This window comes from Anabas testudineus, chromosome 6 (assembly GCF_900324465.2).
Source record: "Anabas testudineus chromosome 6, fAnaTes1.2, whole genome shotgun sequence".
In the NCBI taxonomy this organism is placed as follows: Eukaryota; Metazoa; Chordata; class Actinopteri; order Anabantiformes; family Anabantidae; genus Anabas; species Anabas testudineus.
This window is the reverse complement of record NC_046615.1, coordinates 23,175,101-23,190,542: the sequence shown is the minus strand read 5'-3', so window position 1 is coordinate 23,190,542 and position 15,442 is coordinate 23,175,101. Positions and strand designations below refer to the sequence as shown.

The 15,442-nt window shown below is 42.0% G+C and overlaps 2 protein-coding genes across 4 annotated transcripts; both read right to left on the bottom strand.

Moving 5' to 3' along the window:
- Positions 1–903: 903 nt before the first annotated feature.
- Positions 904–7,545, bottom strand: syt8 (synaptotagmin VIII). Of its 3 annotated transcripts, none has more exons than XM_026366616.1 (9): positions 7,408–7,545; positions 4,824–5,035; positions 3,955–4,127; positions 3,447–3,542; positions 3,026–3,193; positions 2,464–2,631; positions 2,106–2,223; positions 1,835–1,968; positions 904–1,321 (listed from the first exon to the last, which is right to left on the bottom strand). In XM_026366616.1, exons 2-9 carry the CDS (start codon positions 5,008–5,010, stop codon positions 1,085–1,087), a joined length of 1,281 nt encoding a protein of 426 aa, XP_026222401.1. In that variant the 5' UTR covers positions 5,011–5,035; positions 7,408–7,545; the 3' UTR covers positions 904–1,084. The 3 variants fall into 3 exon arrangements, with proteins under 3 accessions (XP_026222401.1, XP_026222402.1, XP_026222403.1); XM_026366617.1 differs by lacking the exon at positions 7,408–7,545 and adding an exon at positions 6,515–6,681; XM_026366618.1 differs by lacking the exons at positions 4,824–5,035; positions 7,408–7,545 and adding an exon at positions 6,538–6,682.
- Positions 7,546–8,577: 1,032 nt separating this feature from the next.
- On the bottom strand, positions 8,578–15,382 carry dldh (dihydrolipoamide dehydrogenase). The gene is made up of 14 exons (XM_026366431.1): positions 15,253–15,382; positions 13,965–14,040; positions 13,578–13,657; positions 13,253–13,321; positions 12,903–12,972; positions 12,392–12,492; positions 12,163–12,306; positions 11,973–12,074; positions 11,658–11,848; positions 11,111–11,281; positions 10,670–10,859; positions 10,235–10,372; positions 9,568–9,657; positions 8,578–9,071 (listed from the first exon to the last, which is right to left on the bottom strand). Exons 1-14 carry the CDS (start codon positions 15,289–15,291, stop codon positions 9,006–9,008), a joined length of 1,527 nt encoding a protein of 508 aa, XP_026222216.1. The 5' UTR covers positions 15,292–15,382; the 3' UTR covers positions 8,578–9,005.
- Between the last annotated feature and the right edge of the window lie 60 nt (positions 15,383–15,442).

Sequence of the window (15,442 nt, the reverse complement as noted above, 5' to 3'; positions counted from 1 at the left end):
ATTGTCGTGTTTTTTTGTTGACGCTAATGTTTTACTAAGATACAATAGATTTAATGTTTTCTACAGCAGCTGTGGATATTTACCATGCACAAGAAGGATTTACAGTACCTTTATATAGAAAGTCATGCTGTTCTATGAACAGGGACATAAAGACACTGAGGAGGGAAACACAGGTGGAACTGATCCATATTTAGAGCCTGGGACAGCAGGCAGCTTTACAACTGTCCAAAGCATCAGTGTGTACTTTTTATATTTGACACGTTGTTGTGAAAAACTGCACTTTGCTGCAGTGAATCTGATTTTGGAGCTTCTGCATCATCTTCTCTTCTCTGTGAATTTAGACAGTCAACAGAAAGCTGGATAACACTGTTGTGTGTTCGTTGACTCTGCATCAGTCTCTTATCAGACATTTAATGAAGGACTGAAGCAGCAGGAGACGTCTGCTGAACGCTGCTCTCAGTTAAAACCTTAAAACCTGTTTGTTTGTGCTCCAAGTTTCTAAATCAGGAATTAAAACCTTCCTGTGTTTTATTTAATAAAATGACTGTTTACTCATGTCTCTTGAACGGTGGAACCCTGAAGCAGGTTTAACCAAAACGTTTGTGCAGAAAAAGTTTTTCCTCTTTAATGAATGGACTCATTCGACACAGAAGGTAAAATACTGCAGCTGTGAACACGTTCCAGAGTCTTAAAGTGTATTTTGTGTCAAACTAAAGGACACACAGTGGTTTAAGTGAACGTCACTCAGCTTTAAGATGTTCGAATACAAACCCTGAAGTCTGACTTCAGTCAACACCTGATGCTGAAAATCAGTTTTTATTGTTTCCAGAAAGGAACTAAGTCGATTTTATTGATACTTAATTAATCAAACTACTCACTGACAGTTACAGACAGTCGACGTGCTCACATGAGGTAAGATGGTATTTAATAGATATTTAGTGGATACAGATTAAACAGGAGGAAAAGTGCTCAGGTTCAGAAAATATATTTTCAGATTTCATAGAAAAATATGAGTTCATCTCTAAAGTGATCAATCAAACAGATAGAAAATGATCTTTAAACTACACTAACCCCCCTCACTGCTTCAGAAGGGCAGTTTGGTGGGGAGGGGGAGCTTCTTCTTCAGGACCAGGGTGGAGTTGACCTGCTGGGCCGACAGCAGGCTGTGCCACTGGGCGACCGGCCGCCGCGGGTTGGACAACATGTCGGCCCAGTGCCTCAGCTGGTTCCCTGCGGCGTCGCAGCCCAGGAAGATCTTCCCCATGGCGTCGTTCCGGGTCATGGTGTCGTAGTCCCACACGGAGATGACGAGGTTGACCCTCTGAGGACGACAGGGGTCAGTTCAGGTCAAGAATCGTTTGTGAAGCAGAAAAGGACAAAACAGGTGTTTACAGGGTTAGAGTTACAGGAGGGTCGATCACAGAGACGATTCAATCAGAGTGTGGGGGCTCGAAACACCGAGAGGTCGATTAGAGAAAGGTGAAACAGGTGGTGATGAGGAGCAGCGGTGAGGCGGGTGTGTAGGTGACCCGGGGGGCCTGACAGGGGAACACGTGGTGTCGACAGGACGACTGAACTGTGGCGCCTCCTGCTGCCTGGAAGCCAAAAGCTTTGTGCTTTATTTAATTATAAGAGAAATAACATGTTGAGGTGGTTCAGACACGTGTCTGACAGTAGGTGGAGCCACAGTTCACTCATCATTTAAACTACAACGACACCTCGACCAGTCTTTAACCGTCACATACACATGAACACAGGAAGAGTTTAGTTTGACCACGTGTCCATCAAATGATGTGTTTAAGTAAAATAAGAGTCCGAGTCGTGTCTCACTCACCTGGATTTGTTCAAACGACACGTCGAAGGTGAAGGACTCGTTGTAGTACGGGTTCAGCGTTTTCTTTTTAATGGACGTCTTCCTCTTCTTCCACTTCCTCTTGTCCAGAGTCAGCTGCACCTTCACGTAAGGATCTACAAGCAGCAGGTTTTGATCTGGATCAGTTTAATCTACTGAGATTCTGTCAATTCATGCATCAGATAAACGTATTAAACATGACTCAGCTCTTCTTTTATCTATCTGTCTTTCTGTTGGACCTCCAACATCTCACCTGAGGCTCCTCCGACGTCCATGCTCTTCAGGTTTTTGGCCTCCAGGATCACCACGGTCAGTTTTCCAGCAGTGGGGACGTAACGCAGAGAGAAGCAGATCTCCCCCAGGTTTTCTTCCTGTGACAGAGAGGATTTATGAAACATCACTGATCTTTCATCAGCTTTGTGTCTAATAATGATCATCTTTCAGCAGTTATGAAGCACGATCGTTCATGTCGAGTTTTTGTCCAACACTTCCTGTTTCAGTCTCCACCAGCTCCAGGAACTACACCGTTGTCATGTTGTCAGTTGACACATGATGATAAATATCCACTAGAACTGTTTTGGTTTCTCTTGTTGCTCAGATTCGGGGTTCACCTCGAACTTGGCGGGCTCGGCGAGGTCCTGCCACTCCTCGATGACGTGGTTCCAGTCGACGTTGCCGAGCTGCACCCTGAGCTCTCCGATGATGTTGTGTTTGGAGAATCTGTTGAAGTCAAACACCTGCATCACGGCTGTCGACTTCAGGAGCGACGCCTTGGATATCTGGAAAAACAACAGGCAGCTCAGAGGCCGAGTCAGAACAGAGTGAAGAGTGAACCTCCTCACACCAAACAGACAGGAAACGAATCCAGAGAACTAAGAACTCATGGAGCTTGTTTTGTGCCTTAAACTCAAATAACTACATGTAAATAGGTGGAAATAGTTTAATATTAATGAACCTATTATTATTATTATTATTATTATTATTATTACTATTATTTATTATATTTATTTATTTATTTATTATTATTATTATTCCAGTTCTAACTTCTACTGACAATAAAAAGACTCTGGGCTGGTTACATGTGCGTGACTTCAAAATAAAAGCCTCTACTCAGACAGTAACAGTTTGTTTCTTCTATTAATTATCTAAATGGGATTTTACTTCAACTCCCACCTGGAAGCTGAACTGTTCGTTAAACGCCGGACTCAGCGTGTTCCTGAACACTTTGGTCTCGCAGGTTTTGTTTTTGTCGGGGATGATGTAGACTTTGACGTACGGGTCCGAGCTTCCTCCCAGGTCCATGGCCTTCAGGCTGTTGGCTTGTTTGATCCCGACCATGAGCTGTAGAGACAGTGGGGGGGTTTTACTGACACTGTGAGTGGAGGGGGGGCTCAGCTGGTTCTAAACATCAATCTGTTTCAGGTGTTGACGAGTTGGAGAAAATAAACATGTGAGAACTGGAGAAACACAGTAAACAGCACAGATGACAACAGGATGTTGGACTGTGGTTCTAAATGTTGGTTTTGACCTCTCGGGTCTCGACTCACTGGTTAAACCGGCTTCACTGTAAACAACCGGTTCCAGGTTTAATTACCTCCGAGGCGGTGGCGTTGTACTCCAGAGAGTAGAGCAGCTTCCCTCTTGGCTTCTTGGTTGTTCCATAGTCCACGTCCCCGACATCAGGCTGCACCTGTCAGAGCACAGGAAACACATCAGGTTGGACCTGGATGCAGCAGAGACACCGACTGGAACCAGCACCTGACTGTACAGGAAGCTTTAAACAGAATCACATCAACTGAACCCTTTAAACTTCAAATACACACATTATAAATTCCTGCAGAAGTTTAATAAAGGGTTAAATCACATCAGTGACAAACAGTCATGTAGGTCATGGTCTGAGTTCTGGGCCCGGTGTCTCCTCCAGTCCTTCGTATTTAAGTTCATTTACCTTTGCAGTGTTTTCTGTGTGTGAATAAGTTGAATCTAAGTCTTGTTGTTGTGTGTTCTGTATTAGAGTGATGGTTCGTGTGTTGTTCAGTCTGTTTAAGCTGATTAACATGAAAACAAGCTCTGTGTTACTAAACCCCCCCACACACACTCACCAGAGCTGCGGTGGTTTTTCCGTTGACGCCCTTCAGGTTGATCTTCTCGTCCTTCTTCTGCTGCCGCTTCTTCTTCTTCCCTCTGCAGCAGCACTTGATGCAGATGCACAGGCAGCACAGCAGAATCAGCAGAGCGCCGGCCGCAAAGATGGTGTAGACGGCCCAGCGAGGCACTGGGGGGGTCGAGAGGGGTTCAGGGTCAGGAAGTAGTCGTTAAAGGACAGATTCACAAACAAACATGTGCTGTATGTACTCTACAACCGGTTCTCCTTCCTGTGAACGTTGTTTTCATTCAGGAGAGAGTAAATCTTCTTTAGGTGTAATAGAGTATTTCTACACTGTAATATAACTACTTCAACTTATCTTAAATCACTCAGTAGTTACTTTTACATTTAGTATTTAATTATTACTAATGTTACTGATACTTAACAGTAATTAGCACATGAGTACTTTTACTAGTAATGAAGTGTTTTCTACTGGTTGTGTTGATAAGGAGCTAAATACTTCTATTACCAATACATCTTATATTTACTGGTATTTTATCAGACACTTACAAGAGACTAAGGCAGATATTTTACTACAGAAGGAGTACTTTTCCTGACACATATGTACTTTTACTTAACTCGGATTAAAACAGTATTTCTACACTGTATATAAATAAAGTATCAGAGTACTCTTTCACTATCATACTGTAAAAAGGAACTACTTTTACTTTTAATACATCTTTTTACTACTGTGTAGTATAGTGAACGTTTACTGTCCAGTAAGTATTTTTATGTGGTTCGTTGTACTTTTACTTCAACTTCTAAACTGATCTGTGTGTTTTGGGTGGAGGTGGGTTTAGGTGAAGCTGCTGTGTGGAGGCCTACAGGGGATCTGGTCCAGCAGGTGGTTGATGAAGTCGACGATGGTGGCAGCAACCGGGTTAAGTGTGGTGTTAGTGGAGGCGTAGGTGGTGGAGATGATGGTGACGGGGTGACGGGTTGGAGCAGATGACGACGACGCATTATGACGTGGATGAGAAGAATTCGGTGCTGATGAATGGACAGAAGTCATGATGAGGAGGGTGGAGAGAGGAGGTCTGGAGGAGAGAAGAGGTTTTAGTCCGACACGGAAAATCATCATAAAGAAATTGATAATCAAATATTAACAGAGAAACAGAGACGATGTTGAGATAAATAAAAAAATAATGAATAAATCAGGATGGTAAAGTTTTTATCTACTACTTTAAGAGAAAAGTCAAAGTTATTTTATATGTTTTTACAAGGAAGACATTTCAAGCACATAAGAGAAAGACTTGATTTATTTGTTAAGATATTTAACATTTAATGTAGGAAAAAACTATCACTGAGTAGTTTGATAGTTCATGTTTTGTTTAATATAAAACATATTTTAATCTAATTTTAAGTTTAAAATACAACAGGAAAAAGTCCTTTGAGGTGAGTGAGTGTTGTAGTTACTGTGTGGAGTCGACTCCATCACTACCACGTTTTTATAAAACCCAAACAAGCGAAATTAATATTGATCAGTTAGAAAGAGGTTACACTTTAGAAGATGATCCTACGTGAAAATATCAAAATATACTTTAAAAGTACACAAACTTTCTTTATGTCTTAGAAGCTGATAAAAGTTTCACATGAAGTCTTTAAGCTGTTCGTTATCTCAGTGGTTTAATTAATTAAGTGAAGAGGAAAAAGCTCAGTTTGGTTCAATGAACACAAAGAGTTCGAAAACAGGAAAACACCTGTTCACAGGTAACTTTTCAAGAGCTGCAGCTTCCTGTTAACATACATTCACTTTACTAGTGGGAATCAATTTATCAGGTTTGGTTTCACTTCACCAACATAAGAAATAAACATGTGTCTCTAACCAACTGTCCTCAGACTGAAGCTTCTTCAGTTAAATCCAGTTGCTGTGGCTCAGCTTCCAGACACTGACGGTGCAGTTTGTGGATGTAGAGTCAGCACCACCTGACACATCCACCCCCGTTATCACACTGTTGATTAAAGGCTGAAGAATCAGCAGCACTCAGACCTGGTTCGTTTTCACTCTCATTATGTTTTTCACGGCACCTTTTCTCCTGTAACATCCTGCGACCATTTAGTACAAGTCGAATTTTTTAATTCTCTTTTTGTTTCTTGTTTTTCTCTCTCTGCTCCTCAGGGAAATAAAAAGTCACACATGTCAACACAAAAGCCAACTTCTTAGAAAGAGAAGAAGAGTTAATTATTTCTGAGCGGCACCTTCAGGTCACTTCTTATCTACAGGAGGAGCAACAACAAAGATAAAACCCATAAAACTGTTTATTATCCAGCTACTGAACTGAGTTTGGAGGCTTCTGGGTTAGGGTTAGGGTTACTGTGACAGTGACGTATAAAACCATCAAACTCAGCTGGCGACACGACTGAGTGGAGCTCCACCTGCAGACCTCCACCATGAGCAAACACACTCTGATAACTGACCCAGTGGTTCAACACTCCCCATCTACTGCAGCTTCTACTACCAAGACCCAGATCCTCATCTCGGTCCTTACAACCCGTCCTCAGGTTCTACAACTCACAGGTGGTTTAGTGTTTTACTCACTGCTGACGAGTTTTACAGACATGTCCACGTCCTGCTGGTCTGGTCGAGACTGCTTCTGATCTCTGTTGTTAAAAATGAAAAGAGGAGTCCTGTTGGGGAGGAAGGAAGTGACGCGGAACAGAACGACCGGACCGGACGTTTCCTAACAACAACCATGAAACAGTTTGATTAAAGAGGAAACGTCTCCTCCCTCCGTCCACACTTTCTGCTGTAATCACATCTGAAGCGGGTTCAAGAGTCCGGCCTCGTTCCAAACATCTAAAACCAGTTCAAGTGAAACAAACAAACTGGGAACTGATGAACAATTAACCTGTTTCTAAACAGACAGGTGAACACACCTGACGTTAGCACCTCTCTCTCTCTCTGAGACATTCAGCAGGAAGACGTGACAAAATAAATATCTTCTGTTAAATCACCTGTTGATGGAACCACAAGAGAGAAGATGGAGGAGACAACGAGGAGAGAATGGAAGATAAGAGGTGAAGATGGACACAATAAAAAGAAGAAGAAAGAAAGACAGAAACAGAATCGAGGGAGAGGAAGAAAAAAAGAAAATGAAATAAGTGAGAGAAAAGTAAAAAATGATGGAGAACAGGGAGGAAGGATTAAAGATTAATGGAGGAAGTTAAGAAAGAACAGGAGCAGAAAGAAAGAACGACAGCACAGGAACCAGGAGGAAGGAGAGAAAGTGGAGAAAGAAACAAAGAAGAAAAGAGAAACTGAAGCAGATGATGAAGAAAACGAGAGCAGGAAGAGTAGAAACAGTAGAAGAGAGAAAGAAGAAAGAAGAAGTCTGGATGGAGGACGACGTGTCTCCTACAGGAGGACGACGTGTCTCCTCCTGTGTGAGGACAGCAGCAGTGTCTCTACCTGAGTCTGGATCCTGTCGCTGGACTTTCTTCTATTTTAATCTCATTTCTCCTGCGTTTGTTCAGTCGGCTGGAAACTTTGTGCTGCTGAACTTCAGTCGGCCATGTTCAGGTGTGCAGTCACCACACCTGCTGAACACACACAACACACACAACACACACAGAGAGCTGCGCAGTCAGTGTTCAAACACAGGTGGAGTCTCCAGCAGTTCTTCAAATACACAATGTGTCATGAGGAGAGAACGAGGAAACATGATCTAAATGTACTTTAACTTCAAGCAGCAGTACTCCAAGTATGAAGTATCTGAAGTCTCCAGGTTGAATTCATCATTTTAATAAAATATTAAACACTGAAAAACAGATTTCTGATAATGAACTGTGGAGAAACAGAAACTTTTATTTCCTCTGAAACATGTTGAAAACAAAATATTTTGACTTTAATTAAATGAATTGAAGTTTACCTGACGATACCTGACGAGCTCAGTGATCAGAATTCAACGGTAGGAACCGATTTCTTTTCCAATAATCGATCACACGTTGATTCACCAAACTGAAAACCACCTGTCAGCTCAGAGCTGCACAGCGCCGCCTGCAGCCAAACAGGCCTCAGAGCTTATTTAACTGTCTGTTGTCTCACTAAATATTCTGAACTGCAAAATAAATGTTACTGCTTTATTTGTACTACACTGTGTAAAACATCTGCAGTATTCTCTAAACAATTCTATATAATATAATTTACCATTTTTATTTTACTAGTTGTATTATTACTTTATTAATATAACATGATGCTGTATATTGTGATGACTTGACTTTATTTGTTCACCTTCACATGAACTTTGACACCTTCCTCCTTCCTGCAGGTTGGTCAAACAGCAGCTTTTTGTTCTATACAGACAAATTTAAACACTAAATGGTGACAAAATGCTAAAAATAGTGAGAAATATAATTTTACTTCTCATCATAGAGGAAACCGTTTGTCACACAGGGACGAGTGATCATCCTTTTATCTCGTGGTTTAACGACACATCGAGTCCCTCTGAAGTCGACCAGGGTTCAAATCAAGTATGTGCAGATGTTAAGACTTTAATCTTCACCAGCAAACAGCATTTAGTGGTTTAAAGGGTGTGAAGAACCACAGTGAAGTAATCAGAGCAGCAAACTGACGTCAAGGTGTTTTAACTTCTCAGTTACACAGAAACTTGCACTTTTATTTGCCTGGTTAAATAAAATTCAACAACATTTATCTGATTGAACAAAGTTTGCACATTAAAGGAATCAATGACTACACGTCCACAGTTCGTCCACTTATCAGCAGCTGCAGCTTCCTGCTTTGATTACATCCGAAATCTGTGAGTGCTGTAAATAAGTGCTTCTTTGCTCCTCTGGGATTTTTTTATTGGGAAACAAAAAGACTGATCGTCAGCCCCCAAACCCCCTTTATTGTTTTATTGAGAACATTTAAATAACATTAGTACTAAGTGTGGTACAGTTGGGATGTACACAGAGGATCCTGGTGGGTTGGATGAAGGTTTCAATGCAGACACAGTTTTCTGTTTCTCCTCTGTTATGTACACTGAAGGTGCGACAGCGGCTGGAAGATCAGAAGTTGATGGCTTTGCCGAAGGAGGCGGCCAGGTTTGCTTCTCTGAAGGCCTCCGACACCGTCTGCAGGACGAGCAACAGAAGGAAGAAGCAGCAGTTAGTTATCTTCAGTCTTTATGTCTCATCTTGACATTTCTCTGAAAAACACTGTGTTCATGTCATGTTGATTAAAACAGTACTATGAGCAGATGAGTGGGAAAATACAGCCAAGTTAAAGGACACTGTATTTCACTTGTAGACTAACTACTGTATGTAGTTAATGAATTAACTGAGCTGGTTAAATCTGTCAATCAGGTTCCTTCAACAGCAGCAGCAGCTGGATGACCTGGTTCATTCCTAAGGCTTTTAAATTGCAGATGACCTACAATCTGTACTGTACCTGAACGCAGCGCCTCAGACCTGCAGTTGACAGGTGAGGAGACATTCATGCAATTTGTCCAAATGGGTTTAATAAACCAGATCTTCACTATCATAAGTCTCTAAGGATTCTGACACAGGGTTAAGATTTGTGTGTGTGTGTGTGTGTGTGTGTGTGTGTGTGTGTTGCAGCAGCACGTACAGGATGAGCGTGGCAGACTCTGGCGACGTCCTCACAGGAAGCACCGTACTCCATGGCCAAAGCAGCTTCATTAATCATCTCTCCTGCTCCCTGCAGAGAAACAAACAAATGTTTAGCTCCAAATTTCTTTTTGATATTTACATGTATTAAACATTATTCATTATTTAATGAAGACTGAAGGCTTAAAGTGTTCAAACACTATAAAATAAATGTTCTATTCTGTGAGGATGTGTGAAGCTCATCCTCCCTGTGTTATCTTTCGAGTCTTCAGGGATATAAATGGAGTGACTCGTGGGTTACAGTTAAACTGAGGTAATGCATGGAAGTTTAGCTATATTATTATATTATTCATTTTCTGCATGTTTGCAGGTCACACCAACATGTTAACATCCTGATTAATGTCAGTGTTTTGCTAATTTTAACACATTTTGAGTAACATGTTAAGATACAGTAACATGTTGCACTAACACTGCACTGAAAAAGGTCCATTTATGTCCACAGCTGGTCGTATTCAAACGTTCTCTGTGAGTTTTAGCTTCATAATGTGAACGCCAGGTCGACTCACACACTTATTCTCTACAGACTTCTCTACAGGCCTGGGTGAGCACGACACCCCGCCCCCATTTGTTGCACACGTTAGAGCAGGATATACTCATGAAGCTCTTACAGATCCGAGGATGTGTGCTCCCAGCATCCTGTCCGTGTCCCTGTGGCTGAGGATCTTCACCATGCCGTCTGTGTCGGCGTTGGTTTTGGCTCGGCTGTTGGCTGCGAAGGGGAACTTGCCGACTTTGTATGGGACGTTCTGAGGAAAAGGAGCAGAGTCAGACACACTGCTCTGGAAACAACATGGGCACTAGACAGGAGTAGTAGTTACAGCGTCCCCTCCTGTATCTGAGGTCTACACACAGTTCCTTGACTTCATGTCTTGATTCGTGCTCTGACACTGTTAGAGGACGATCAGTGGAAACAGGATGAACCCGAGCTCAACTCTGAGTGTCGTGACAAAGACTGAATACTTATGTACATGTGATTGTTCCGTTTTGATTTTTAAGAAATCCTCCTCCTTATTTTTATATCTCAACCATCACTTGACTCTCACCTCCTCTTTGAGCTGCTCCTCTGTTTTGCCCACCCAGGCCACCTCAGGGTGTGTGTAGATGACGGAGGGGACACAGTTGTAGTCGATGTGCACAGCGCCGCCGGCCATGCCCTCTACACAGATGATGCCCTCGTCCTCAGCCTTGTGGGCCAACATCGGCCCAGCAACTACGTCACCAATGGCATAAATACTGAAATAGGAGTGAGAACCGAAGGAGCATGAGTATATTAATATATTTAATGTACCAAAAATCCTTATAATATAAATAAGATTAATGATATATCCAAGAATATAAAATCAATGATGAATCTAAGATAGCTAAATGAGAATGTTGTAGATCACGATACTATATTTAAAACTAATCCTTCCTTTGCCGTTTGATTGAAATCATAAGAACTACTTAACAACTTCTCACTTCACTCTGCCTGAACTCGGTGGTACCTGGGTACTTTGGTCTGGAAGCGGTTGTTGACTGGGATGCGGCCTCTGTTGTCTAGCTCGATGCCTACAGAATCCAGACCCAGGCTCTCGGTGTAAGGACGTCTGCCGATGCAGACCAGCAGGACATCACACGTCAGAGTCTCGTTTTTCCCTCCAGCTGCTGCCTCCACCCTAAAAACGGAACACATCAAAATATCAGATTAAATCTCATAATATAAACACAGCTGAGGCCAGATGAGGTGGAAATGTTGAATTTATAATCTCAGAAATAAAATCTGATAAATCTGTTCAGTGGGTTTAATTTTTATTTTAAAATTTATCACAGGCTGAAAAAAAAAAAATCATTAACAGTGGATCAAAGAATCTCGTTTCAATTAAAATGAAGCTCTTTGCAGAGATCTGACTGGTCAGCAGTAACCTGTTCTAGAAGGTCACCACTACTCTCACTGAGTTACAGGCAGGTCACAGGTCATTTAACCACTTCAAATACAGTTTTCATTTAAAATTCCAGGATTGAGATCTAAAGATTCACAAGTGTTCCACTCACGCCACGTCGATCTTGCCATCGGGCCTCTTGGTGGCTCCCAAGACTTTGGTGCCGAGCTTGAACTTGAGGCCCTGTTTCTGCAGGATGCGCTGGAAGTTCTTGGAGATCTCCATGTCGATGCCCATGCCGCCAACGTGGCCGAGGAACTCCACCGCTGTAACGTTAGAGCCCAGACGCTGCCACACCGACCCCTGAAGGATGGGAAGGTAAGCACAGGTGAGGACAAACCATCCCTGACTTTCTGAATCAGACAACTGATGAAAATCAAACATATAAACTTGTTTATTGGTAAATCACGACTGAAGTGATGCTGACCAGCTCCACTCCGATGACTCCAGCTCCGATAACAATCAGCTCCTCTGGCACTTTCTTCAGGGAGAGAGCTCCTGTCGATGACACGACAGTCTCCTCATCAATCTAAAAATAAGAAGAAGACCGTGACTATAACGTCCTTAAAATAATTCCTAAAGCTTAAAAGTAGTTTGGGTGTTGAACTCAGCTGTACCTGGATCCCAGGGAAGGGCGTGACCTCGGAGCCGGTGGCAATGAGGATGTTCTTAGTGTTGATGACCTGCTCGCTGCCGTCTGCTGCTGTGGCCGTTACCTGGTTCTTCCCCGTCACTCTCCCAAACCCGCTGACGTGGGTCACCTGAGGACAGTGACGCTGCTCTGTTAACACCATCATCAGTGATTCTGTCAGTAAGATGTGAGTGAACAACTGAGAGAGGGCTGACTTTGTTCTGTTTGAAAAGATGTGCGATTCCTCCGGTCAGTGCTTTGACCGCCCCGCTCTTCTGAGCCATCATCTTCTCCAGGTTCAACGAGATGCCTGAAACTGAGAGACAGAGACTTCTTAGCAGTAAATAATCGATTAGTCAATTACTACGTGTCTGTTGATATTTGTGATTTTGTTCACATCAGTTCACATTTTATCCCCAATTTCTGCCAAAAACCAGGAAACAGCAAAGAGCGATATCTCTTTGTCTTGTGACTGTAATTACACCACAAGTCATCAAAGCAAACTATTTAAAGTTATCGTTCTCTACAACAGAATCAGGCAATCAGAATATCATATAAGTAAAACATTTACATTCACATGTAAGAGCCTCCTAATGGTGAGAGGTGTGAGAATTGTTGGTCTGATAAAATCAATCCTGTTTGACCTGAAGAGATTCATGTGTAACATTGACAAAAAACAATTTAAAACCACTGAATGTCCCTTTAAAGTGCAGTGGAGCTTCTTACTTTCAATTCCTCTGCTTTCAAAGTCTTTGCCATGAGCCAGATGGTACAAGTAGGAGTTGTTCAGTAAAGCCTGCAGACACACAACATAAACATTTACATCATATTCTTCCTACACGTTATTGTTTAACATCATATATTCAACTGCTGTTTGTGTTAGTTTAGTCTGGCTGGAAAACTATTTCACAGTAACGGAACTGAAGTGCAACTAATAGAATTAATAATTAAACTACATTAAACTGAGAATAGTTTGAGATGAATACCTGAACAGGTTGACTGTGGGCCTCTCACATCACTTTACACAGAGTCAGAACATCTGAACACATTTCACTGGGAGGGAACTGGTTTATTACCTTTGAGGGGATGCAGCCAACGTTCAGACAGGTTCCACCAAGTGTGGGATTTTTCTCAACACACACTGTCTGTCAAAGGAAAAAACATCTGCATTGAAGACAAACCTGCATTTTTCACTAGGAACTTATACTTCAGAGAATGCAAACACACCTTTGCAAAGATATTTTACAAATTCAGCCTCACTGCAACTTACTCTGCATGTGTGGTTCTAAAATCTCTGGTTAGTATCCATACTGTTCATCTCAGGAATACATACAGAATCCTTTTTCCCTCTATCTGAATGTGTGTTGTCCCTGAAACCTTGGAGCCCTGAAGGCAGCTTACCTTGAAGCCGAGCTGTGCAGCCTTGATAGCCGCGACGTAGCCGCCTGGACCGGAGCCCACAACTGTGACGTCTGCATCGACTACAGAGAGACAGCAATGTAGGGAGAGCTTATAACAACAGCACAGACACAGAAATAAAATTTAAGAGGCAGATTAAAGGACATGATGTAAGAGAGATAATCAAGCCCTTGTAAAAACCAGCACCAATATCTTCTTCTCTTTGAAACATTTAAAGACGAAGACCCTCAATGTGCTGCTTAAGAACAAATCTCCGTAGATAAATGGATCCAGTGTCAGATAAAGAAGCAACTGTCAAAGATGTGGCAGAAGTTCAAAGAGAACGTGGCATTAATGAAGATGTGTGGGGAAGATTTACAAGTCCCTTACTTGCTGCTTTGTCGCAGTAGGTTCGGACAGACAGAGCTGCAGCTCCGTGCAGTTTGCAGGGGAGATGGTGGCTCCGCTGCAAAAAGAAAATTAAATTCACTCAGACAGAAAAATACAAAAGAATCAAAATACAGCATCACAATGCAAAACTAAACATTCGACAAGCTGCTGTTTTTGTTTTTTCTTAACAATTCAGCAAAGTGTGAATGTGAGTTCATTGATTTGACTCGAGAGAAAAACACAAACATTTGTTTATCTGCAAGTAAGAAAGTCTGACAACAACTCAACTGACTTCAGACAATAAAGTTCAAACTAGACCTGCTTTAAATGAACAGGGTTCAGGATTCATTTACAGCATTTTGCAGGTCGACTCTCTGGCTTGATGTTGGCCTGACTGTTATTTTCTTATTGTGCATTTCAGTTGCTCAACTTCACTTTCACTGAGGTTGATAGTGAAGAAGTAACAGTTACATGGTCACAACCACAGTTATTAAGTTAATTAAAAAACTAATTTAGTGTAAATACATTGTGTTTCATCGTTGTGTAAAAAAAGAAAGTATTTATTTAAAGATTCTGGCTTCACTGGCTAAAGAGCACTTGGCAGTGACATTGACCAGTAGGTAGTTTGCTTTAATTCTGACTAATCATTTTTTAATAATCAATAGAAACAGATGTGTGATTGTTAACCTGACAAAGCTGTAACACAAACTTCACCAAAGTTAGCTAGTTAGCTAATGCTAACTAGCTTAGCATCTTAAAATATCTGGGTTACTTTCAGGGAGACAACTTTCAAAAGACAACTGTCAACCAACCAAAATACATCAACTACATGTGTTAATTCTTGTGTTGGTAGAAAGTTTAAACTGAGAAAACAAATGTGACCCGTTTTAAACTGTTTGTAATTTGTTTCCAGTGCGAACTGACGTTAGCTTAAATCAGGAGCGTTTCCCTGAAAAACACTTAGAAACATTCACCCACAAAAGTCATTTTAATTTTAATCATGACGAATTAACGACGTAAACATATGAAGCTGGGTTATAGAAGGAACACATATAACACAGTCAGTATTTATATAATAAACACAACAACTCTGAATTCCGGATTTTTCCCGTGGAGTCTGGTTCAACATACGACTTCACCGGAGCGGAGCTGTTAGCTGACCCGCTAGCCAGGCCCGGGCGGCGGGACCCAACTCCCAGCATCCAGAGAACCAGCAGCGAGTGAGACCGGTTCGACGGCGGTCGGGACAACTCATGCTGGTTAGTGGGTTGATGAAACTCGTCCTTACCGTGGCCAGAGAGCGGTACAACTGAGTCCAGCTCTGCATGTTGTCACAGGTTCGGTCACCTCCAGCAGGCCGAGCAGCCAAGGACTCCTCTCATTGCGCAGGCGCAATTCCAGTCCAGACACACGCCTTGCGTCGCGTGTATATGACGTCAGTGAGAGTTGTCAGAAAATCAAAACAAATAGAAAATTCA

What these genes read in the sequence shown, in the direction of transcription:
- dldh (XM_026366431.1), bottom strand. Translation starts at nt 15,291, where the DNA reads ATGCAGAGCTGGACTCAGTTGTACCGCTCTCTGGCCACG. An exon ending in ATCTTTTCAAACAGAACAAA is followed by an intron (nt 12,307 to 12,391) that starts GTCAGCCCTCTC and finishes CACTGTCCTCAG; the next exon opens with GTGACCCACGTCAGCGGGTT. An exon ending in CGCCCTTCCCTGGGATCCAG is followed by an intron (nt 12,075 to 12,162) that starts GTACAGCTGAGT and finishes TCTTATTTTTAG; the next exon opens with ATTGATGAGGAGACTGTCGT.
- syt8 (XM_026366616.1), bottom strand. Translation starts at nt 5,010, where the DNA reads ATGACTTCTGTCCATTCATCAGCACCGAATTCTTCTCATCCACGTCAT. An exon ending in GAAAAACCACCGCAGCTCTG is followed by an intron (nt 3,543 to 3,954) that starts GTGAGTGTGTGT and finishes GTGCTCTGACAG; the next exon opens with GTGCAGCCTGATGTCGGGGA. An exon ending in ACAACGCCACCGCCTCGGAG is followed by an intron (nt 3,194 to 3,446) that starts GTAATTAAACCT and finishes CTGTCTCTACAG; the next exon opens with CTCATGGTCGGGATCAAACA.